The following is a 27,166-nucleotide window of genomic DNA, read 5'->3' as shown; positions in this document are numbered from 1 at the left end:
GATTCTGAGCCATGAGGGCCCCGAAGGAGCAAGAAAGCCGAGGCATGGACTAATTCCTTTGATCTGAGGACATTGACCATGCAAAAGATATTCACCACTCGATCCTCAGGCAGGAAAGCCCTGCCTAGCGGAGTGTCCAAGACTTTTCCAATTAATCAAAGACTGGGACGGCGAAATCTGACACTTTTTTGCAAAGCCAAAGCAATGCAAAAGAGTGCATGTACGGAGTAGGTGCTCAGTCAATGGATCCGGAGAGCGAGCTCGGACGAACCAATCGTTGAGGTAGGTAAAGACATGAATGTCCTCCTTCCTGAGGTGAGCCACTACCAAGGCCAGCAGCTTAGTGAAAACCCTGGGAGCCAAGGAAAGAGCAAACAAACTGGTGATGGAGTTTGTGTACCATGAGCCTCTGGTACTTCCTGTGCTTTAAATGTATCGGCACATGGATGTAGGCATCTTGAAAGTCCAGGGAAACCAACCAGTCCTGCAGATCGAGGGCTTCAAGAACTGGGCTAAAGTAACCATCTTGAACTTTTCATTGCGCAAGAACAAGTTCAGCAGTTACAGATACAGAATGGGGTGCAAGCCTCCATCCTCCTTCGGGACCAGAAAACTAGTGGATACCACCACCCCCCCTTCCACGTTCTGAGCACAGAACCAGCTCGATTGTGTCTTTCGCCAGAAGCCGATAGACCTACTTCAGGTAACTTATCACTTATCTGGACATTAGAAAAACCACAGAGATAAACAAACATCAGACCCGAGCGGGAAAGAGAGCAACTCCAAGGGTGTATTTTATTAAGCACCCTATTGATAACTCCTGCAGCACTGTTGGCTTAATTCATGCAGTTGTCAATAACCAAGACAAATTGAGCTTTGGTGAAGGATCTGCCTTGGAAAGGTTTGTGATGGACAATGCGGACAAGTAACCATAATAAAATACAAAGCACCAGTCAAACTATCAGACATGGCTGGCATAGTACTGATTTTACTCACTTAAGTGCAGAGGAAGTAAAGGGTGGATGGCTTCACAAATTGAAACTGGAGTCAAATGCTACACTATTGACGCTTGAGGTCTTTTTCCTTGAAGGATGCAGTGGATCCATTAGGCTGACTTGAGTGCTACAGCTGAAAAACAAAGCTCCCCCTGCTCACAAGCTGTTAACCGTCTATAAATCTTGGCAGATCACAGCTCACCACAAAAATATATAATGGCTTGTTATTTCCCTTAAACACATTTATAAATTAACTGATCAAAATGTGTGTCCTTAGGACAGACCACAACTTGATCTTCCGCTTTATGATTTATAGCATATTTATTATTTCCAAGAAAATGACCAGTAATTAATGTATTTGTAATTATGAAGGTTTCCTATGGATGCACTTAATTTTTTTTTCAGAATCAACTTCGTCTCAACTGTGCTTAGTTTTAAAACCTCAGCAATATCGCATGACACTATTTTGGTTCCATGTGTTAATATCCCAGCAAAAAAATTGCCATACAAGAATATTGCCATATTTTTGCAGTGATATTGACCCATGCAACCTGCCGGGGACACCTCCGCAACCCCCATATTTTTTTTAAGTGAGTGGGGGACACCCCACCAACCCCCGGTCCCATTTACCCCATAAATTATCCCCACTAATAGTATCGCCTATGGCCTTACCCCACAACCATATATATGGCGATATTATTGGTGGGGATAATATTACCTGATACCACTATTTTGAAGTAGTGGCATTATTCGGGAATTGTTATTGATGGTGAATTCAGAATATCTGATAAGTCGGTTGAAATTCATATTCTCTCTCAAATTAGATTCCTCCTATTCGTTGTATAGTGGGCAAATCGTTACCCTGCTAGCACCATGCATTACAGTAATCAAGGGAAATTATTGATCCTTTTTCCAAATCTTCACAGCCACTTATTTTAAAGTAACCAGTTCCTTCCTGTGTACCATTCTTATTCGGATCATAACTATATATATATTTGAGAAATAATTACAAAAGAGTTAAGGTTAAACCAAAAAAAACAAAGTCTACAAACATCAGAAATAATAAAGTTATGGTAACAATAAAAAAAACTATACACATTTAAAAAATATATTTTAATCAAATATGGTAACCTTAACTAAGCCTGTTTTTATTCCTGCTCCAAAATGCTTCATACTCACAGTAATGTAATGTGTTGTGTGAATATTTATTTTTAATACAAATGTTAAACTGTAAACTGTATTTATGTATGTTTTTAATGTGAATTACATTTGTGCTGCTTCAATTCGTATTTACAGTTTGCATTAATTACTAAATGTAATTTAAAACACAAAGTACATTTGTATTGTTCATGCAGTGTAATGACTATAAATGTGTATATATTGATGCCATTTGTATAAGTAAATGTTACTAAGCCATTAATGTATATATTTTTTTATAGTGCTATGCTTATTTAGTAAATTATAAGTACCATGTTAATTAATACTTGTATTTTTATGAATTTATAAAGTTCTCAGTTAATTATATTGTTAATGCTCATTTTGTTAATGTAGATTTATTTTTGGAAATATTCTGAAGATTTGAATTGTTATGTTATAAACACTTGTATAGGGCCACCCTACACCAGCTAGGGCATCACGGCGTTGAAGGCAAGACTGAGGAGGAAAGCGAGAAAAGCAGCAGACAGAATACATCAGTCTGAGAATAGGAATGTTTTAACAGCATGCCTAAATGACAGATGATCATAGACGCTATGAAGAGAGAAGGGGAAGAGAGTCCACAAGAGAGCTGCAGAGACAGAAAAGGAGCAGCCTCCGCATGGGAGTGCTTTACACGAGGTACAGCGATGCGCAGCACACTGGGAGAGCCGAGTGGAGTGGACATGGCGGAACATAGCAAATACATTTATTCCAGAAATATTCCGGGACAATTTTGTAAAAGGCACAGTGCACTATGCAGAGAGCCTTAAATTTGACCTGACTGGCTACCGGGAGCAAGTGCAGGGACTTAACAGCAGGGGCAGAAGCAAGATGTTAGGCACTGGTGGATAGGCGAGCAGCTGAATTTTAGGGGAGCTGAAGACGATGGAGAAGGTAACTGGGTTGGGATAAGTTAAGAGAGGCACAGACGATAAGAACCTCAGTCTTATCACTGTTTAGCCAAAGCCAGTTGTGGCCCATCCACGCAAAGATCGCAGAGAGGAATAATTGACAGCACTCTGCCGTAGAAGGGAGAGCCAGATCAACCCACATTTGGATCTGGGTATTTTCAGCGTTAAGAATAACAGCGAAAACCAAACTAGTGACTCAGAGTGATAAGGAGCTGAATTTAAACATCAAAGAGAAGAGGGGAAAGAGCAGAACCCTGGGGTACCCCACAGGTGGGGGGAAGAAGTGAAAGGAGAAAGAAGAAGAGATTGGGATTGGTCAGTGAGAAAGGATAGAAAGGATAGAAACCAGTCGAGGACCCAACCGGAGACCCTCAACTCATGATAGTCTCTGAAACAGAATAGCATGGTTGATGGTATCAAATGCAGTAGAGATATTCAGAGGATCATAGCACTGGGGTGATGATGCCCCTCCTGATCATCTGCGCAAGACGTCAATGGCAGATACCAGACCGGATTCTGTACCCCAACCAGGCCTGAATCCTGACTGGAAGGGTCCAGAAAGTGGGAATCCTCTAGAAATGAGCAGAGAAGAGGAGAGGAGTGACCATAGATGCTAACAATTTTATGGGGAATGAAAGAAGAGAGAGAGGGTGGAAGTTAGAAAGAAGGAAAGGGCCCAAATTAGGCTTTTTAAGAAGTGGAATCACCAAAGCGTGCTTAAATTCTGGGGGATAAAACTGTTGGAGAAGGAGAGATTTACCACTGACAATACAGAGGTCGCAATGTAGGAAATATTATCTTAAGTATACAAAGAGGTATAGGGTCTGCTTGGGAGGTGGATTTCAAACCCAGAGTGGCTGAGACAATGTCAGTTTAAGGACAGATTAGAAAGTCTACCCAGGAGTCAAGAGGTGGCTCACAAACAGGGGCCACAACCTCAGACTCAAGTGGGGTCAGAGAATAATAATTCTTGCGTTGAATAGAGCACATTTTATCCAGAAAGAAAGTAGCGAGAGATGTGCATATCTGTTGAGAGGTGACCAACCTTATTAAGTGATGGTAAGTATGAAAGATTGAACAAGTTTGAAAAGTTCTTTAGGCACACCTTTCTGCAAAGTGAGACCTTTGAAATTGTGGAAATCGGAGAAATTAATCTGTGAATGAATTATCCCTTGACAAATGGTGTGTAGGAACACCTTCAGCAAAAAAACATAAAAACTTAAAAAAATAAAATCCAGTGTTACTATTTGGAAACTGAAGTCTTGTCAGTAAATTATTGAATATTTAAATATTGGAAACTGAATTCTTGTCAGCACTTTATTGAATATTGTCTGACCTGAACAAGACTAAGAACATCGCACAAAGCTGGTTGGCGCATTTGAGGATTACCCCAATTTACTCAGTACTACTATTTGTTTGTGTAGCAGCCACACAATTAGGGACCAACCTCTGCCTGACAACCAGAAAACCGAAAGTTTTTACTTGTGGAATTGCCAAGGGACAGCTTTGACAGGCTGCAAAATCTATTTCCCATTGATAGAGAATGGTATGACCAAATGATCAGACCACAAGATGGGGACGCAGGGATAAACGACAACCAGGGTGGGAGGGGCAAATATTAGGTTGAGAGTATTACCCCAAGAATGGGTAGGGCCTATAACCAACTGAGGAAGATTCAGGTCAGTCAGGAAAGACACAAAACGGTCGGCCAGAAGGTCTTCACTATCATTAGGGTGGAGATTAAAGAATCATATTGGAGCCTAAGGACTGTAAGCGCTCCCACAAAAGCTGAAACTAAGTCAGCATCATAGCCAGGTGGCCTGTAGACTAACAAGAAATGTATAGTACAGACGCGGAAACCTTATCATGTAGGAGAAATACCTCCATGCTCAGAGAATGTGTGAAAGGCAATACAGAGCATTCAAAGACCTTATGGTGTATAGGTGTGATACCTCCACTAGTACGGGGAGAGGCCCGTTTAGTCAGAATGCTAAAATCAGAGGGGAGTGCACCAACCAAATGGGGGTCGGAAGTACCCTTATGTCACGTTTCCATGATGAAAGCAAGGTCAGGTTGGTAATCTTGCAAAAGTCATGAGAGTCCTTATTAAAATTAGATCAGTCGGGTTCCTCAGATGTATTAATGAAACATGACATTTTTATGCTTCAAGAGACTTGGCTGACATCAGGGATAACAGTTGATGGGTTCCAACTATATGAAGTACTGGCAAAGAAGTCCTTGAGGGGTAGGCCATTTGGTGGGATTGTCATCAGTGTCTCAAATTCATTCATCTGAAAGATCTTCCCCAAATCAACGGAAAATGAGAACATCATGGCAGTACAGGGGAAACTTAAGAACGCAAGCAGCATTGATAAACTGATTGTACTGCCGGGACTGGTGAAAATCAATCATCTCAATCTATGAAACACTAGAGGATATTTTGACACACTGGGACGGGGTTAAGAACCGAGGTGCAATATTGGTGGATGGGGACCTAAATGCTAGATGCCTGAACAACTGAGAAGGACCTGTTTATAATAATATCTTTCCCAAAAGTGAAATGCTACAGGTGAAGGGCAACATGAATGTAAAGTGTGGGTTGGCTTTCATGTAAGACTGGGAACTCACACTATTAAATGGTAGAGCTAAGGTCGATGTTCCTGGACAATTGACATGGAGCAATGGTAAGGTCAAGGCCACATTAGTGTACCTTTTTGGTAAGAATACCACCTTGGAGCGTAACCTGGAATTTAAGATGATCTTGGGTGTAAATAGTGACCATGCAGTGCACTCAATGTCAATAAACGCACAGGTAGCCGAATAATCGCTTAAGATAAATGGGGGTCTGGATCGTAATTATGCTGGTAATCGCATTTATTGGTCACTATGATGTATGGCATTTATAACGCGCCTGTACACAAGTGTTGGTGACAAGCGTAGGGAATTTACAGAATATAAACAAAAAAAGTGATCAAGATCAATTTGTACAGATCAGAACAAAACATTCTTATTAGTTTATTATACATTTTTTTATTTGTAACATGTATACATTTTAGTTCAAGTCAACAAGTTCACACTTTACAACACCATATAAAAAATTCAGTATATTTTTTTTAGCCTAATTCATTCGACTCACTCCATACATGCCTCTCATCCATACACAATCATCTCACCTAGATGCATATCATCAAATGAATTTAACAATGTTCGACAAATGATAAATCCGTTTGTCCGTCGACACGTGTTTTCAAGCGGAGCTCATTGGCTACACAGTCACGCCAAATCCTGTTTGTGCCTTAATCAGGACAAGGAATGACTTCTAAATGGACTGCCCTCCTTTCTAAACTAAGTGTCATTGGAGTGGGTGTCATTAGGGTGGGTGGAAGGAGCTTGTGTGCTAGGAGTGGGGTAGGAGAGAGCATGCGCCATAATTCCACATGTTCTGTGCAGTAGGTACATGTGTAGTAGGTGCACGTATCATAGGAAAATGTACGATAGCATTGTGTTTAGGAGCGCTTGTTATAGCAGCACATGTTGTAGGTGTGTAGGTGTGTGTAGGTGTGTGTGCGTGCGCGCGCGCGTGCGTGCGTGCGTGCGTGCGTCCGTCCGTCCATGTAGTTCTTCGTATGAAAAGTGGACATTTATTCCATCACCAGATCATGGACATCAAAGTCAATTCATACACGCAGTGGACAGTGTTTTGAAAGTGTACATTTATTCCATCACCTTAAAAAACTCACATTAATGTAAGCTGATACTTGCCTTTAATGTCAGTTTTTGGGTGATGTTAATTGTGTAATATACGTATTTTAAAACTCATATGCTCTGTGGACAGTTTGTATTGAAAGTGTACATTTATTCCATACACTGTGTACAGTTCATATGAAAAAGGCACATTCATTCTTGTACGGTAGAATTTCATTTTTGTGCAATAATCTCCCCACTTCTAAGTCCCCCAGAACTTTTTTCTGGACTCTTGGATTTTTTTTTATCAGTTTTCCTGGGTAAATACAAACCTTACCCCCCCCCCCCAACCCACTCCGACTCACTTTTTCAATCCTTTTGGTTGTATCCTTTTGGAGTAATGCCTTCTTCCACCTTTGAAGGCATCTGAAATGTATTATTGCAGTACACAACACTTTCTGTACAGTGTTGCTGGGAGCTCTTTGAGCTGCCCTTTTTATTTTCCTTGTGATAACTATTGTTCCAAGGATAGGGGGATACTTTCTATCCTACCCAAATTTTGATTTTGTGTAATCAGCTCACGCCACCTTATGTGGGGAGCTGAGGGAACACATTGAATCCCTTTTGCACTTATCCTGTAATGCTAAAAAGTTAATTTGAGTGGCTGGTGGCAGTGGACATTTTCTACCGACTTTTTTCGTGATTTGTACACGCACACTGAAGTCGCAGCTGTGGTAAAGTACACATGGGTCATCAGTGACCTAAAATGGTGCCAATCTTTTTCCACCAACTCTTGATGACTTGTCCTTACTTGAGCCTTCGTCTGCCGTCCTGGGTCGGTGGGGGGGGGCGGTCCCACTCACTCTTGTCTTTGCCACGCTCCCATTGGGAAGTGTGCCCAAGGGCGCCAGTGTGTCTGTGAGGACAGGAAGCCGGAAGTAGACCGAAACTCTGCAGGTCTTTGCCCACTAGTGTGTCTGCTTGCATCTGCATCCAGTTCTGACTGGGAGGCTGGCAGTCCTCTTGGAGAATCCAAAGCCCAAAGTTTGAATGTGGCATGACTGCGGATTGGCTGCGTTCCTGCATAAAGGTGAGGGTCTTGGAGCAGAACGAGAGAGTCGACCCATGGAATGAAGAATCAGTTGAAGAAGGATGTCTGAAGCCACCGCTAGCGACTGCTGAGTAACCGCTGCTGCTCAAACCTCCTCTTCTGATCGACAGGGATGATCCAGACCAGAGGACTTTCTCCCCTGGACTGGTGGGCCTAACCAGTCTCGAGACAACCTGAATTTCGGGCGGTCCCTCGAAGAGCAGCGACTGTCCTGCAATTCCCCATTATCCCGGGACCTGGACCAATCTGCTGTGCATCGTCTCCTGAAGCGTTTGGCTGGAACTTCTTTGGCATCCTGTTGGGCCTACAGTGACTCATTCCTGCTCCGATACTTCTCCCCTTCCAAGTCAGGGACCAAGAAATGTAGAGAAGTCTGCTGTGTGACAACGGTTGCTGAACCAAAGCCTGTGTCGAGTTCCAACAAGCTATTATCATGAAGATAGTCTGCTGGACGTCCCATTGCAAGAAGCCAACATCTTCTCCTGCCAAAAGCTCCTTCTTCAGCCTCCCGGCCAAGAAGCTGGAGCTGCTTTCGCCTCACCTGGGGACTTGCCAGTGGCACAGTCTTCTTTCTTCATGAAAAGTTACTGTCCTGCTCCTAGGTACTTTCCTGGGAGCTTGCTGTGTTGAATCAGACTCCTCCCCGAGCTGTCAAGACACATTGGGGTGGACAACTCAACTGCGTTCTTTTGGTCTACAGTCCTGCAGGGGCTCTAACCGACCTCCCGGAACCACCTTTTAACTAAACATTTTACCCACCTGCAACACTGTAGAAACCTACGATTTTGACAGTGTCTGCCTTTCTTTATTCTTCCGCCCATGTGCCCTGTTCACCCTGTGCCCCAACTGACAGACTTTCATTCCCAGATAGTGTTGGACTTTCTAAAGTATAGGTTGCCCAAATGTACTTACCAGTATCTGTGTTTACTTTAAATGTTGGTTATAAGAAATTATTTGCTAAACTTCAATGCTACTCTAACTACTTACCTGTATATCATCTAAGATTATACTACTGAACTGAGTAATGCTTAACAAAAGTCTTACTGTATATAAATGTAAATATGTTTACTTACTTGTAATTCGAATACTGTTAGCTGCCTTAGTGTTTATAATAAATAACAATATTTTTATAAAACTACTGTGTATATATGTATTCCCAACTATAGGTAGGAGCCCTGTACTCCTAAGAGTGAGTCTTCTATAGTCCTACCACAGGTGAACCTTAGTAAAACTTCCTAACAATTCTGCGCATGAGGTATATATAGATGCATTTCAAACGTTTATATCTTAAAATTGGCCAATTCGAAAAATGTCGGTGCCTGCAAAATATTTTTTCCTGTAGAAAACTCCATGTTAAAAGCTGTTCAAAACGCAATCAAAGTAAAAAATGTTTAATTATCAAGCCGTTAATGTAGAAATATAAAATTCTGCATGTACAGGTGGCTGTCTTACTATTTTACTCGGGCACATTTTTTGATGCAAGCGTTCGAAAGTTATGAAGAAGAGTAATTTTCTGAAACACCATAGAGACTGTTATAACCTTAACTATGCCCTGCGCTAGCGCAAAGTAATATGGGATGCATTACTCACCGCAATCGTATTTCTGATGCTTGTATCTGCTTAGATTCACATGCTATGCATAAGTCGATATCTAGTGGTAGTCGCAAAGTATTACATTATTTGTTTTCAAAACTTGAAAAGGGACATTGAATGGGCATGTCAGTAATACTATCCCTAATGTGACCATGGTGCTTCACGCGTCGAGGTCCCTCAGATTGTTTTGTTTCGGAATAATGCTGTAGCATGAAGTGTAGCACGAGTACAGATGTAATAAAGCGGATACAAAGCAATAAAGTCAGAAAGACATCTATGCACCTTCTACTCCAAGAGGGGTGGAAGGGTGGGCACAAGTGAATCTAAGCAGATACAAGCATCAGGAATAAGATTACAATGAGTAATGTATCCTTTCTGTGGTTTATGGATCTGCTTAGATCACATGCTATGCATTGATTAGCTAGCAGTATCAGGAGAATTTAATTTAATTATTTTTTGTATAACACGCTTAATACCAGAGTTCGGTTTCTAAGCACTGATCCGGGATTCAAACCTCTGTTGCTCTGCGTGGTCTTTCTTCCAAGACCAGCAAGTTGCCCCTGTGGGAAGGTACAGCAGCAAACAGATGTTTTAGCACCGCTTGTCCCACCTGTGAACCTGCTTTAGAATGTGTGCCAATGCAGTAATACTGAGTAAAGTTAAGTAGGGAACTCCAAGGATCTGCTTTGCAGATGGCGTCTAGGTAGAGTGAGCTCTAGGTTTGACAGGCAGGCTTTTCTTTTATAGAGAGTAGCACAGCTGTATGCACAACTATCCATTTGGCAATGGTGTTCTTTAAAATGTGATTACCCTCCCAGCCAGATGCTATGTAGACAACAGTTGATCTGTCTTTCTAAGAGGTTTTGTCTTGTTTACCGAGTATAAAACTGCCCTCCTTATATCTAGTGTATGGAGGCTCCTATTAGCCGAGGTCTATGGATTTTGAATGAAAGTGGGTAGTTCAATGGACTGGTTAACATGGAACTTGGATATGAATTTAGGTGAAAACCTAGGATGTGTTCCAAGTTGTCCTCGTGTATAACAAAGAAAGGGTTTTGCACTGACAGTGCTCGTAGCTCACTAACTCATCTTATTGAGGTGATGGCTACTAGGAAAGCGGTCTTGTAGGTCAGGTGTTTGAGTCTGGATTTGTGCATAGGCACAAAGGGGGGGGGCATGAGCATTGAAATTACAACATTAAGATCCCAACCTTGTGGCGGGTTGGAAATGGGAGGGTAAAGTTTCTTTACTCCCTCCATGAAAGCCTTGATAACAGGGCCTTTCCACCAAGACACCTTGTTTTGAGGAGTGGTGTACGCTGACAGAGCCGCTAGGTGAGCTTTGATGGAGTTAGTTTAGTTTAGTTTATTATTTGTAGGGCGCGCCAGGCCCTGGAGCATCAGGGCGCACAAGACAAGAATATGCTCAGCTTTGTTACAGGTACAATTACATAAACATAATACATTCTGCCATAAATAAAATATATACAGGTACATGTGCATGGTCATAATGCAGTATACAATAAGCAAGAATGAGCAGGGCTGGAGCAAGGAAGAGACAGGAGGTGATCAAGTTAAATACTAGGCCAGAGTCTAGTAGTTGGAGCATGTAGTGAAGAATGTTGGCTGGTGAACATTCAATTGGATTTAAAGCTTGTTGCTGGCTCCATATCACAGATCTTTTCCACTTGTTGAAGTAGCAGTGCCTGATGTTGGGTTTGCATGCCTCTTTTAGGATATCCATACACCTTTCGGGTAATTTTAAATGACCAAACTCTATGACTTCAGGAGCCAGGCTGCCAAGTTCATAGACTGAGGATGTGGATGGAATGTTGTTCCCCCGTGCTGTTGTAGGGGCACAGGAGTTTGATCGGTTTGCCCACCGCCAGTTTGAGCAGATGTGGAAACCATGGTTGTCTTGTCCACATAGGGGCTAGCGGGATTAGTATGGCTTGTTCCTCGTGCATCTTGTTCACTATCCTACTGAGGAGTGGTGTCGGGGGGTGGGGGGGGTGATGGAGTGTAAGCAAATTTCCCTGACCAGTTCATCCACGGGGCATTCCCCTTGGATAGGTTTTGGGGAAACCTGGATGCAAAGTCTTGGCATTGTGCATTTAGGTTTGCGGCGGACAAGTCTACAGGAGGATAACCCCACAGAAAGATGATTTATTTTAGAATTTCTCTGTCGAGTTGCCACTCATGCTCCTCCGGTAGAGGGTTTCTGCTTAAAGTGTCTGCTAGAGCATTGAGTTCCCCTAGAACGTGTTGAGAGATTAGGAACATGTTCCTTTCGAGTGCCCACTTCCACATTTTATGGGACAGCATGGACAGACTTCAGAGTGTGTGTCTCCCTCCTTGTTCATGTACAACATGACAGTGGTAGCTTCTGTGAGGATCTGCACTGTCCGACCTGCTAGCTGCAGTTGAAAAGCTTGTAGAGCTTAGTAGCTCCAAAAGGTTAATGTGGTTTTGGGATGTCATGTGTCTCCCCTGGCCATGCGCTGTGTGGTGAAGGTAATGGGCTCCCCATCCGGAAAGTGGGGCGTCTGTTTTAGTTATCGCTTGAACTGGTGGATTGTGAAAGGGTTTTCCTTTTACCAAATTTTCGTTAGACCACCAGTGAAGAGATTGTACTAGGGTTAGCGAAACAACCACTAGATCATCCCACTGACCGCCTGCCTGAAACCACTGTTTCGCTAACCACTCAAGCATTGGGCACATGGGGAGGACTGTCCTTGCGAGGAATCCCAAAGATGTTACTTGGCCACCCTGACTATAATTGGAGGAGCTTTGTGAATTTTGTCCCTGAAAACTCCGGTGTTGAAAGCGCCTCTTTGTACAAAGGGTTTGTTAGATAGTTGTCCAAGGGACTTTAGTGGATCATACTCCTCTTTTGTGCTTTTAAGTGCATCCTCGACCGCCTTACCAAACATATTGAGCAGGATGGCTTGTGTTTTGAACTTGTAGCTAAATTGTCTTAACCAGGCATGGCGTTTAATAAGAGTGCCCTCTGCTTTTATTCAGCCAACATTATCAGCAGCATCCAAGTAATTTTTTAGGATGTGGTTGACTGCTTGCTTCCCCTCAGCCACTATGTTTTTGGAACTGTGATTTTAACGGATCTGGGACTGTCCCAATCTGCTGCAGCATTTTGTCCCACTTATGGCAATTGTAACTTGCCAAGAGGGTGGCGTTATTGGCAATTCCTGCCCGGTTGGCAGCCAAGGAAGCCACTTTCCTGCCTAATGTATACATCTTTTTACTCTCCTTGTCAGGAGGGGCCTCAGCAGAGGCTAGAGGTGCATGCACCCTTTTTCTTGTGGTGGTTACAATGAGAGAGTCAGGTTTTAGTTGACCCCTGATGTACAAGGGGTCACAGGGGGCTGGCCTGAACATTTTCTCAAAATGGTTGTTAACTGCCCTGGTAAGGTTAGGAGTAAGTAGGTAAGGCTGAATGAGTCTCTGTATAGACTGCAGGAAGGAAATGAATTGTGCCGCAGATTATTTGTCCCCAAGGATGTCCTCCACAAAGTCCTTATCCACCTGGGCCTCTTGTGTGTCAATTCTGAAATGTTCTGCAGCCTTTAAGAGGAGCTCATTGTACTGGAGATGATTATCTAACAGGTAGTCAGCAACAGGGTGGTCCCAATGGTCTGAAGATTGGACGACAGACGTCGTCCTCATGATCATAGTACTGGTCACAATCATATTGATCCCCTTGCGAACCAGGATCTTGAGAGCCTGATGTGTCAATAAAGTAGAGATCCTGAGAAGCATCCTAAAAGGTGCTGGGCTTTGAGGTGTCTAACCAAGCTCTTTTGGTAGTTGGCTGACCTTTCTCTGCAACCCCCTGTGAGGGCCTTTTAAAGGCTAGAATGTTGATCAGGGTGGCAGTCAAGGGAGTCTAAAAAGCATGACATTGTCTGGACCACAGAACGTTTTGGCAGGATAATGCATTCAGTGGAGATAGGGAACACTGAGGGAACAGGGGTATCTTGTATGTGAGGGGGCTTCTATAGGAGTAGGCTGTTTGTGATACATGACCCCTGAAAGAGTGTCTTTGGGGAGAGACGTGTCCCTGGCCTGGGAAGTAGAGGATTTTAGGGAAGTAGAGGATTTTGACATTAGGGGCATCAAGGTTTTTGGAGTTTGACGTCTTGGACTTTAGGAGTGTGTCTCACACATGTTTCTTAATGAGTTCCCTCATTTCCGAAGTAGTGGAGGCGTCCGTCGAAGCGTCTTTTGGACGCATGTTCTCCAGCACCTGAAACGTGATCAGATTTATTTGCGGTGTCGGAAACAGATTTGGACATCTGTTTTTGGAGACCAACATGCACGAGCGCAGTGGCCGTGGGATGTGTTTTGCGTGGTGTGCAGTGTAAGTGCCTGAGCCGCCGGGTGTCGTCTCCCTAACATGACCGCTGGCCTGCTTGATTGAGTCTGGTCCCGAACGCTGTCAGTGTCACTTAGGACGCGGACATCGCTGGACGCTCCCGCCACGTCAATAGCGGCTTCGGCCTGCATGGCGTAATGGGCCCAGCGTTTCGTTTTACGGTCCTTTAAAGTTTTAGTCCAAAATAATTTGCACGATTTGCAGTGTTTTTATGTGTGGTCCCTGGGAAGACCGTGATTATAGACCCTGTGTATCTCCTTCGAGGGGTACTTCCTGTTATACGAAGGGCAACTTTTAAAAGGTGTATTTTCCATAATACTGGGTGATGGCAGCCTAGCGATGGACATGTAAGAAATAGACATTCTATGAGAAGAAGGTTATAACCCACCCCACTGTGAAGAGCCGAGGCCCGGTGAAGCCTGTGTAGGCCGCAGTCAAGTTCGTTGAGAAGGTATGGGCAGTGATCGACGAGAAATCTGCCCTCAAAAGACACTGAAGATGATTTTACGGTGGTACGGAAGTTAAAAAGAAAGAAAGAAAGTCTATAAATAAACTTTAATAATTAAAGGCATTAGCCAGAAGAAAAATCGGAGGAACCTTGACACGTGAAGGACTATGGGTACAGTGGATGTCACACTAGGGATACTATTACTGACACGCCCAGTCAACGCCCCTTTTCGAGTTTCAAATACAAATAATGTAATACTTTGCAACTACCACTAGATGTCGGCCTACGCATAGCATGTGATCTAAGCAGATCCACAAGCCTCAGAAATATATTTATATATATATGTACATAAATATCTATAAATAACCATTATGCTGAATTCTTCTAGTATTTGCCAGAATTAATTAGCCATGATCTTGGAGTAAAATTCGATCTGATCTTTCCAAATTAGAGCCTGATGTATAGATCCCTTTTTCAATAGTATTACAAACAATGCAATCAAGAGCAGGTGGAAAGGAGCAGAGATCATTCTCATACATAAGAACAGTGACAAAAATTATCTATTTAATTATCGCCCATTTTTAATACTGGATGCTAGTGGCAAAATATATGGAAAGGTCTTACTGGAAAGCCTTGAATGCTGAACACAAAATGAGCAAATAATATTTGACCCTCAAGCAGTATTCAAAGAAGGAGGGAGTACCATTGACCAGGTTTGACTACCTTCCATGTTACATCAGAAATATATGAAACAGTTAAGGCACCCACTTTATTTACTGTTTGTTGCCTTGCACACAACATTTGATGCTGTAGCTCGCCCAAAATTATGGTGCGAACAAAGTAATATGGGTATTCCATCAAATTTACTTACTGCTATTAGCAATTTAGAAATCGTGAGAATCATGAAGTAATGCCAATTGGGGCAGGAGATGAAGGGGTGTCACACAAGGTTGCGTTCTGGCACCACTTTTGTTTAGTTTGTATGTACACAAGGTTGCAAATGCATTTTGTGAAGTTAACATGGACGCACCAGGGCTGGGTGGAAGAAAAACAAGGATCTTCCTTTTTGAAGACGATGTTTTCTTGACCAGCAAGACCCCAAGGGCTTAAAACATGACTTTTACACCGTTGGTGATATTTGTAACAAGTTGGGCCTAGAGATCAACATAGTAAAAATGAATGAACCAAATAACAGCAGAGGTACTCTTGTGGCATCAATAACTTATTACAATTATTTGGGGGTATGCCTTCATTGTAACGGATTATGGGATGAGCAAGTCGGAAAAAGTGAGCAAATCCTGGCCAGGGATGGTGATTCTCTAAAGTTGGGCTATGAACGATTTTGAGGCCGGGCAACTGCCCGACCTTAAGGATGTACTGTGCACAATCAAAGGTGGCTCTCCTTACATGGTACAAAAATCTGCAGTTACAATAATAATGTCAAATTGCCAGAAAAGAGAAAACAAAGTTCTTAAATTGCCATTTAATCTGCCACCTAGTATGACCAACCTTCCTCTCAGATTGGAATGAGGCATAAGTGGTATTGCCTACAAAGTAAAACATAAGCCACTACTTTACATGCTTCTAATCGGAAACACTCGGCACTTATCTTGTTCTCGCATTATCCATCAACAGTGTTCTCAGCCAAAAAGGCTTGCCACCACTCCCTTTGTTTAAATATGTTAGAAACATGTCTTGATTATAGGTACCCCATAATTATGGAATCATACATGTTTGCCCAACAAGGTACTGTTACTTGTGAAAAATTAAATTAGATTAGCATACAAAGAATGGCACTTTATGTCCAAACCCCTGAAAATTAGCCCAATTGGTATAATCTCAAAATATTCAAAATGTAAATCATATCTAGGTCGTGAATTGTACCTTGATAAAATCAAGGACTTTAGCAGTAAAAGTGTATTTTTATTTTTTATTCTGCTTAGGAATTTTACAGCTAGCTGATTATACAAACAAATGGCCAATGGATTGTCACTACAAATGTAAATTGCGCCACTCAATGCAAGGATATTTGTCTTTCTCTCATATTTTGCCCTTGCTATGCATCTATGAGAAGAACCTGGATCGTTCCTGTTTAGCAACAGTAACATAAGAATGATACAAGAAGCAATATTATTTTGTTATTTAAGTTCAGACACTGCTTCTTTGTGGGGGGGGATCAAGATTCCTGCTAAAGGCATGGAGAATAATGATGAAAGAAATATTACTTACCAAATTGAATAACGGCTGGCTGGGACTAAGCACATGTATTTCTGGTTTTACGTGAATCAGCTATTTTCTTGTCCTCATTTAGTTTTGATTAATTCAGTTTCATTTGAGATTAAATCTTTTTTTTTCTAATTTAATTACTAATCAGCTATTGGCTTATTTCAGGTTTTCCACACCTTCAGAACATGCTTCGCCGCCACCACCAACACTTTGTCTATCCATTGCCCATACTGCCTAGTAATCTTGCAGTTCCCTCTTCCAGACAACAAAGGATTTGCAGAGGTACCGTCAGGAAACTCAGACAAAATCATGTCCATTCTGTCCAATACACCACCCAATATTAATGCACCCTAGAGCAATCCCACAACATGTGACAGAGTACCCTGTCCCCTACTACAACCCCAGCACACAGCTGAGTCCAACAAACTCAAATCACTCATGCACACCGGGATCCAGTATAATCGACCCAAAACCTTCTGTTGGGTGAATCTTAAGTTTAAATCCAATTAACTACTGAAACCAGATTTTTGTATCTATCCCCACTTTTTATCCGAAATATCACACCCCAAGCCACCTGCCCAAGACCTTCATACATTTTCCCAAGAATCAACAAATAAAGGATCTATAGGCATTTTATTAATGTATGTGGACACCATACAGGGAGATGAAGCAAATACGGCACATGCACTTGGTTCAATCCCCAATGTAGCAGATAACAAATCCAACCTCTGCAACAAGTGACTCCAACTCCCTGAATCTACCCAAATCCCTATTCCCCAGAACAAAAACACATTGAAGTTCCGCAAAGGGCACCGTCCGCCTCTCCCGTAGCACATCACCAATCTTCAGAACACCTTGTGATATCCAACTCCTCCAACATAGTATCTTATTTGCAATCTGTAATCCTGGATTGTGCCAAAGCAAAGTCCTATGCGGAGCCACAAATTCTGATCATGGCAGTCAACCATAAAGGGCTTTCCATGTTGCATCAATGGTAGTTAATCATCACTTATATGTGGCATTTTCCCCCTAGAATCAACATTATCCAATAAGAATGGAGAAAACCTATCATTCTCCATTATCATCCAAAGTGGTTTCATAGTGTACCCTCAGACGCAAAGTAACTAGCTCCTTTTATAAACAAAAATCCCCTATGATATTCAACAAGATCCAGGTAATCAAAGCCACCTTTCTGTACACTACGCATAAGTATGAATCCAGGGATCTTTGTTTTTATCTTCACACACCACAAAAATTCTTGAAAACCCTTGTTAATCGTCTTCAGCAATTTCTTTGGAAATTGTCAGGTGAGCGATTGTAAGATGTATAGAACTTTGAGCAAACGGGACATTTTAATGGCATTGATTTTAGCACAAATACCCAAAGGCATTCTTTCCCACTTCCTCACATCTTCAACAATCCCCCAATTAAATGGTTCACATTAAACTCAGTAATTTCTTTCAAACTCCCAGTTGATCCTATCAAACGCCTTCTCGCATCCATAAATATTAATACTGTATTAGACATGATCTCCTGCCGAAGCCACATAAACATCAATAATAGTCCTGATATTATCATATACAAATATGCCTCTCATGTAGCCTACCAGGGAAGTATGAATCAGATCTCCTATATTGTTGTCCAACCTATTCGCCAAAACCTTAGGAAATCATTTCACATCCACATTGAGTAGCAAAATTGGTCTATAATTGCCATATTTCCTACAATTCCTGCCCAGCTTGGGAATTAATGTAATCAAAGCCTCTCGCATAGTCAGAGATAACATTGCATCCCACATAAGATTGCATAGTTCACATAAAAAAGAAGCCAAATCAGCTCCAAAAGGTCTTATAAAATTTAACCGGCAAACCACCCAACCCGGAGATTTGCCAACATTTAGTTGATCTATCGCTGTCACAATCTCTCCTGGCTCAATTTGATCATCCAAAGCAGCACTATTTTCCGTTGATAGAACAGGTCTCTCAAGCAGGCCAAAAACTACTACACAACTATTCACGTCCTCCACAACTTGAACATATGACCCCTCCACCATCCCGCTTCAGTCTGCTAGCCAATAACCTCCCACTCTTTAGTCCCAATATTTTTGCCTCACAAAAAAATCCCGATCCCCGCCTGTACATCATACATGTCAATTTCTCCCATATTTTGCTCATCTTCAATTTATCAGCAACACTTTTGGTCAGTGCATACGTCTGTTGTAGGCAAATATGTTCCAACTCCAGTCAAACTAGTCTTCCTAGAATAAGATGTCTGATTAATCAATTCCCCCCATATCGCAGCCCGAAAACAATCTTAAACTACCAAAATATCCACTGTGCCCACATGCTCTTTAAAAAAAAAAATGTAAAAACAAAAATCAATGCATACCTTGAGGCCTGAAACCTCTTCCAAGTCACGCAGACCTCCTGTTTTTAATCACCACCTAACAAAAGCTGAGCTTCCACCAACTAGACTCATACATAAACCCACCAACGCATGATCCAAAATCTCCTGCTCTCTAATGTTCACACAAAGAACCCTGTCAATAAGCCTGTCCGACACCAGTACCACTATATATACTAAGGCAACAGCTCCCTCTGGCGGTGACAACAGGCAATGACTGCATCGGACAAACTGAGGACAAACCTACATCTGGCCTTTTATTGTACTGTTAGAGGAGGACAACACTACAGTTGTACGCTATGGCTAGGCAGGCAAACTACCAACCGTTTCCTCATTGTAAGAGGGGTTCAATAGGGGTGTGCCATTGCCCCTTTGTCATTTCTAATTTACAAAAATGATTTGGCAGTAAAAATATAGCATTTCAATGCAGATGCCCTGAACATTATTAATAGAAAATTAGATTTCTTCTTTTAATGCTGCCAAAGGCAAAATTATCTCAAAAACACCTGCTGGGCTAACAAAACAATCGGCTTTCTGAGAAGAGAGAGAACTCTAAAGCAATGCAAGTAAGACCATAGTTATCGCATGCCATCATTAACACTCAAAGAAGCATAATATTCCTGTTGAGGGTCCCTTTGTTGAGACAGGTAGACTGCTTTGATAACTTGGGGTTTCGTCTCCAAAGTAATGTCAGCTGATCACAACTACAAACTAAAAGCAAATGTGCACAGAAAAGACGTGCAGGAGCTTTACAGTCAATGCACTGTAAATTGGAGAAACAACCTTCCATTTACTACCTTGAGAGTTTACAAATCACAGACTGTTTTGTTTGCCTTGTATGTTAGTGAAATATAGGGACATCAGTGCCTGGAAAATCTCTCCAAGGTGAACATAGATTTACAAAACAAATCTTTGGCCTCCTATTAAGTACTCCTCTATTCCACTGTTTTTAGAATTAAATCGATTTTAAACCTCCTTTGTATTGGCTCCATATTAATTCAACTAAGAAATTAGCTCTCTACAAGGATGCTGCATGGGATGTCATCCATTTACAAGGCAGTTCTGCATGAAGAGTGGTACAAACAAATTAAACTCATTTTAGAATCTATTGGTCAGTGTTCTTTTACAAGAATATTAGGTGGTCTCAAAGAACTGAAAGGACCAAAATCTAGGTTACAGCGGTTTCCTTTAGAAAAGCAATTTGAAATATTGTGCACGCTCACTAGATTCCCGGGTTACCTAGTTCATAAGACCTAATTCTCTGCAGAACTCCATTTGGAAGAGATCTCTCCATCCAAGAAAAGGACCTTCTATTTAAAATGCATAATTAATATTTTCCCCATAGCTGAATTTATATTCGGGTGGTCAACAATAATTCTGTAAGAACTTGCCATTTCTGCACCACTGTAACTGAAAGTGAGGCTTGCTTCCTGTTAATATATCCCGGAAACAGCAAAGTCAGAAAGAAATTATTTATACTTATATTTAGCAAACATTGTGTAAGATCTGTAACTGATGCACATGTGCTATTGAATACATTATGTCCAGAAGTTATTTTTGCAGTAACTAGTTACTTCACCTGTACAGGAGATGTAAATACTTGAAAAATCCAACATTTTGTCCAAAATGATTTTGATGCAAATTATTTTAGATTTAGTACTCCTGTATGATTAATTTAGTTACCCGTGATTTTTCTTGGTGCTTTTATGGGTGTTTATTAGTTCATAATCAGTACTCGAAACATAGTTTGAGGGGTTTTATTCTGATCATTTTCAAATAATCTTTTCCTCACTCTAGAGACTCAATCCCTATTCTATAAAAGAAAGTATAAAGGGTGCTTGTCGGGGCATCTGCAACATAATAAAGTCCTCTTTCTACAATCCTATACTAAGCCACTCACTTTCCCCCCCTCCAAAAGCAAACATCCAAACGACAAAAACAAGAAAAGAGACTGTCTGGGGTGGCTGCTGTATTTTGTCCGCACTGTCCCTTTAAGTACAGGACTTTGCCCATAGTTCAAGTTTAAAAATAAATGCACCCAGATGCCCCAGGGCCAGGAGCGCAATACAAATAAAACAAATGCAAATACAGTTCTTAGTGTGCTGGTAGGTTGTCCAGCCCAGGTCTTTCTCCGCCTCTTCCCACTCTTGGATACTTTCAGTCTTTCTGCCCTCTCTAGTGTTCTCAGGCTCTGCCCCAATATGGGGCTCTTCTTACTTTCACTCGACACTCGGGGAGGTTCTGTTTCTCTAGAATTTCAGTCTTTTCCCCACTCAACTCTGGGATTTCAATTGTTCTCTTTCCCAGCTCTGGGATTCTGTTTTTTTCTCACTCCCCACTCCAGGGGCCTGTTTGTTCTCACTCCCATTTTGGGATTTCAAGCCTTCTCTCTCACCACTCTGGGATAACAATCTTTCTCCTTCCCGGCTGTGGCGTTTGGGTATCTCTTTTGTGCGCCCACCTCCCTCTATCGTTGAGCGACTGCATATCTGGCTTTAGTTGGCAGTACTCCACGGCAGAGCCGATGAGACTCCCCTCCTGTCCTGCTGACACGCAGTCTCTAATGCCACTCTTCTATGGGGGCACCACGGTGGTCTTCCTGCTTTGCTCGGCTACACGCCCCTGCAACAAGACCCGGCTTGGCACACCAACACTGGTGTTTTTGCTCTCTAGTAGTATTTCTTTATTTCGGTAAATATTATCAAAAAAATACACATTATATTAGATAGCATAATTAAACAACTATTACAGCATCATCTAAAATCAAAGTATACTTGGATAAAAAGAGAAAGAAGTTAATATAACAAGAGTTCAATACAAAATTACTTAAACATATTTAAGGTACTGTGCATACAGAGTTAAACATATTTCACAGCATATATGGTTTAAAAATTGAATAAAAATCCCTCCAATAGCCCTTGAAGGCTTATGTAATATCATTTAGGTTTCACAAAATACCCATGGACGTCAAAAGGTATGCTCATCAAAACAATCATACAGTACCAATGGACGCATAGTAACACACTAACCCGGTTCTTAGTATCCAATGGACCAACCAAACCTGTTACATTTTGAGCTTTCTATCTCCTCCACCACGCATTGCCCTGATAGGTTGAAACAGCAAAAACATCGACAGAGTCTGCGCTTTTACATAGTTCCTTTGCATTGTTAATGAACGTACAGCTCTACTGGCCAAATATGTTTTCAAATTACTCTAATTTCAACATATCTAGGGGTGACAACATCCTAGGAAGAAGGAATGCGAAAGGCAACTCACTAGGTACAGTCTCGATGGTGATTCATCACATATCCAACTTAATAATAATAATTTAGCATTTATATAGCGCTACAAACCCTCTGGAATCTAAGCGCAGCTTATCATTACCCACGGTGTGTGGTGCTCATTTATCGACCTCGGAACGATGAAAGGCTGAGTTTGGCCATGCCGGGATTCGAACCTGCGACGGCAGACTCTGCACGGATGTCAAAGCGAGTGCTCAACTCGCTGCGCTATCGGACTGGCTATACTAATTTACTACTGGAAAAGGCTCCATCATTCCTTGAGTAGCGCATTGGCAGTGTCTCACAGGTACAGACAGTAAGAAATTGATGCAATAACACTGAGGGAACAGCAATAACGTTGTGGGAATTTCACTAAATTATGCATGATACATCCTAATGACCTTTCCAAATTGAGAGGTAATCTCAGCTACAAAGTGTTAGGATATTGAAGGCATTTTTCTGGCTCACTCTCCAAGGTAAATGAGGCAGAGGGAAGCTTGGAAATGTGCTCCTGAATTCCCAAAGGCTCCCCCCAAGAATAAGTTACTCCAATAAGTTATCAATTCTGATGGCTGTCCTAAGCCCCTTCTGGGTTCCATAAATGTGCTCACTACTTTCAATGATTGGGCCAAATATTGGGACACCAAGTCAAGGACTAACTGGGATATGCCTAATAGTTGTTCAAAGGACAAGGACAGTCATGTATGTTAACAAAGTGACCCTCAATTGCAGGCAGACATTGCTTCAGTTTAAAATAAGTTAGTTTCACTTCACCACTTTGAAAATACCCAGGGTTATCCCAGACTTTTATAGCGAGTTTCCCAGGTGTGCCGATTGTATAAGCATTGTTTTGTCAGGCCATTCAAGCATTCTGGACAAAGGTTTAGAGGACAATGGCAAAATTAACACACATAATGATATGTTCCCCGAGATCTGGCTGCTTGGGTTGGGTAAACCAGTTTGCATGGCTGCAAGACTGAACCGTATGTTAGAGCAGGAAGAAGTACTTTGCAAGTTCAGCAGTCCCTCCTCATGGCCCAAGAATTACTGGACTTGCTTTTGTCACATTTGTTGAGTGAGCCCAAGGTTCAGAGACTTCTGACTGACAATGTTTTTGTATGTCTAGTATTACAATTAGAAAATATGTTCGTTCATGCGGTACTTGTGAATACGAACAGACGTATGCCTCTTGACTTTTCTATTTAGCACAATGACTTACAAATATATTATTTGTTCCCTTACGTCTGTTGTATAGCATGAACCACATCTATATTTGTGCCAGTAACGCATTAAAAGATTCTTAAAATAAGGTGCCTTAGCATGAGCCACACAGGTTTGAATGCTTTAAGGTGAAAGATGTCCAATCTTCAACTGGGCTATCCATCAACATAAAATGACAGCCTACAGGCCAGCGGAGGCTCCTGCATAAATTCCAAAAAATGCCAGACTATCAGAATTATTTATTGGTTCTAGATGGAATTTGACAACACTCGACACAACCAGGTTTGAAACGGTACTTTGCATTCCACTTCTGAGTCCAGATTAGCTAATGATACCAAGAAAGCGCCCTCTAAGATAAGGTGGAAATCTGACACTGCTTTGAGTATGGATAAAAACAAGGAGTGAGTCTGAAGAAACACATTACACACAAGGAAAAACTGCAAAGTACCTGTGAAGCATAAAGTCTACAATTCACCTACTCTGTAGCTCATGTGACAGCTACAAAAAAAGTGAGTCTTCCACTAACTTGCCCCCCTGTGCGTTTGTAAACTTTATACCTTCTCCTACCACCTACTCTAAACTGGCCTTATTGTTGAAAATTCTCCTTCAATGTACTCTTCAGAAACATCCTCACGCTGGCGGGTAAACCCATTCGATTTGTTTTTTGTGCCTGTTATTTCTTCTCTTAGTGTGGCCGTTACCTTTGGACTATTGATCTGATGGAGGTCTGCAGCAGGACTGAAGTGTGTTGCTAAAAGTCTGTTCACTCAAACATTGTTTGGGGTACGTGATACTGAATTTTCATTTGTGCAGTGCTCTAACCACATTCTCGTTAACTTCCAAGGAGCCCCAGAGAGCGTGTGGTATCCCTCCCTACCTTTCCCTTGATTAACCAGCTTGATTGCATTATCATCTCACTTAGGTGAAAGTATTGGCTGAGAGGAGGGAGTGACATTATAAGTACTTTCTTCGCTGACCTGAGCATCCGTAAATGCAATACAATATATTCAAGACCTTGAGATCCACACAAGATACACAACAGAGGTCCATGGTCGTGGGGTTCATTTGAATCTTAGGAACGGAAGGGAGGACTGTACCTAGGAATAGAAGGCAGTACTGCAATTATAAATGATAGTGTGATCAAGAGCAGTAATATTTAAACAACAATGAAAAGGGAAGCCGGCGCACAGAGAACACTGATTTGGAGAAAGGCAACATAGGTTGGTTGTCTGTATGGCACTCATAGAAGCAGGAGAGGTATCCTCTTGTGGTAATCATATATACATCTGAAATTATACATTCTTCTAATGTACCAATATTTCACAAATTCAACAAGAGAAAAAGTCACCAATCCACCTTACCATTTCTTGAATAACTTGAGAGTGAAGATTTTGTCAGCAGCTCCAACCCATACTCTTGAAGTTTAGTACAGCTATCCATACCACAGGTGGGTAAATTGGCATGAGTGCCAGCAGAGGAGTTGGGCGGCAAATCGCAGGCACTGTTCCTGCTGCTTCTTATGTCTGAAAGCTGGCTCTTTACATCAGACATTTTGCTACGCACTTCAGCAATCTGTGTTTTGTATCTTTTCAACATCTTTAAGTCAGGTGGGACATGCCAGGAAACTGGTTGCCGCCTCTGGTCTCTCTCTTTCCGAGAATATGAAGCTACATTGAGAAGAAACAAAAAACGGAATAAAACATACATTCAAGTATTAAATATGATAAAACGTAGAGGTGCATATCTTTCATTGCAGAAGTGACTATCGGGGACAGGGAACAAAGGGAGCAAGTGGGGGAGTGAGCTAGAGGTGCTGGGGGTTCGGTTATCAGAAAAATCAAACGCTTGCGCCATTGCTATCAAAACCTGTAAAAAGGAACCCTTAGGAAGTGCCTTAGAGAGTTAGTTAGACAAGGCTATAACCTTGAGGCCCTTACAGCATCTATACTGAGTAGAAAGTAAGCATACAATCACTAGTCTGAAGTCAACCTGAAGTCAACTTGGGGTTGGAGGGACGTTTGGACTAAGGTTGAGGGAACCCACAGGAGGTTCAGTAAGGGACGCCCTATTAAGAGTTCACAGCGGTAAAAAAAACATACTGAACCATTCTGAGTTGTATTTTATGAATACATTGGAGCCTTGGAGCTTATGACGCCATCCACAACAGATCAGACTGAGCTGAAATGTGCTCAGAACAATGTGTGGCAAAAGCTAGACCTTCTGAACACAACTACCTTTTCAATTAGCCTTAAGAATGAATCAAAGTCCTTTCAATTAGAACCAGGTTACAAACTTGATTCTACAGCCAGCATTACTGCATGCAAGTCAGCAGGCAGAACTTGAGCTAAAGGGACCATAACTTTCTCAAGGGAATAGGGGGAAGCACCACCACTGTCCCCAAGCTAATAGAGTCTTATCCTGGGAAACCCGTGCGATGGACCACAAGTTCAAAGAGGCATAATGGGAGACACCCTATGCAGGATCCTGGTCAGCTCTGGACTCTGCTACGTGTGAGTGCTCATGTGATGCCCAGTCTGGTCCCAGAGATAGCAGAACCAGGATTGGATGATTATTATAAAGATTTTCCATCCCAGTAACTTAGTGAAAGTTTGCACTTTTTCAATCCATTTTTAGATGTTGATGTGTATATATTATTTTATCACCTGAAATAATGAATTGTTTGTATACATGTTTGGCTTTACAGCTCATTAATTGCAGTTCTCAGTGACACTGTAATACGTTTTATAATTATACAAAAAAAAATAGCAATGCAAAGCAGAGGGGCACAACCAAAATAAAAAAAACATGAAAAAACAAGAAAGGTTGAGGCGCGCACTCCAGTTCCTGGCCAATATATTACCCGAAAAAAAGATTACTGGGTTAAATCCTAAAGTGTCCAGTACGTTTGCAGGGTTAAAGATGTGTGTTTTTGGAGGGGAGTCTTTTCCTTGTTACCTGAATTGTTAAAATGGTTTCACTACAGCTAACACAATTCTTACAGACTGCAACAGCAATTATATTGGATTCACCTGAACAGAAAGGCAACTTAGCCTCCCTGATGAGTGTTGGCGACACAAAAGCGCTACGAGGAGAACAGTAGTGCAAGAAGGGAATCAACCCAGGGACGCCATTTAGGGATCGCCACAGGTCGCAACTGCGACCTCTGAGGTCTCCCTTGCGACCTCTGTGGTCTCCCTTGCGACATCTAAAAAAAAAAGAAAAAAAGTGAAAAATAAGAACAGGAGTGCCACAAGTGTAACACTTTCATTACTGACCCTAAATAAGAAAGAATAGGAATACCACATAATGTGTCTTTCTGGAATTCTATACAATAATTGCTAGACTCATTAAAGGTTTATTTCAGGCACACTTCCGGGGGTGAGTCACTGAGTTAGTCTGTTCTAAAGCGCCTCAACTCAGCCTTTCATCCTAATGAGGTGGATAAATGAGTACCAAGACAGGTTGGGTGATATGGGTGTATATTTTTTCTATATAAAGCACTTAAGCATAAGTGCTATAACATAACACATTATCATTTGGTCATGGACGTCTGCTTGCATTCACAGTAATTTGGTAATATGGGCCTATACACACTGATCTTAATGATACATATGGGTATCCATTCTTGTATGAAATGTATATCACATTATAGTGATATCGTAACCATATTTTTCGTAGTGTACAATGCTATGTGATGCCACTT

At 41.7% G+C, this 27,166-nt stretch overlaps 1 protein-coding gene across 5 annotated transcripts in view; it reads right to left on the bottom strand.

Annotated features, from left to right (window-relative positions):
• Positions 1 to 27,166, bottom strand: part of TRIM37 (tripartite motif containing 37) — a 1,981,866-nt gene that overhangs the window by 377,681 nt on the left and 1,577,019 nt on the right. For all 5 annotated transcript variants that reach the window (XM_069615157.1, XM_069615154.1, XM_069615156.1 and 2 more), the window contains one exon: positions 24,825 to 25,130. In XM_069615157.1, the coding sequence (XP_069471258.1) occupies positions 24,825 to 25,130 (306 nt within the window). The remainder of the gene's footprint in view (positions 1 to 24,824; positions 25,131 to 27,166) is intronic.

Source organism: Ambystoma mexicanum, chromosome 9 (assembly GCF_040938575.1).
Source record: "Ambystoma mexicanum isolate Mex_15411 chromosome 9, UKY_AmexF1_1, whole genome shotgun sequence".
In the NCBI taxonomy this organism is placed as follows: domain Eukaryota; kingdom Metazoa; phylum Chordata; class Amphibia; order Caudata; family Ambystomatidae; genus Ambystoma; species Ambystoma mexicanum.
The sequence above is the reverse complement of the archived record's forward strand: the minus strand, read 5'-3'. Positions and strand labels throughout refer to the sequence as shown.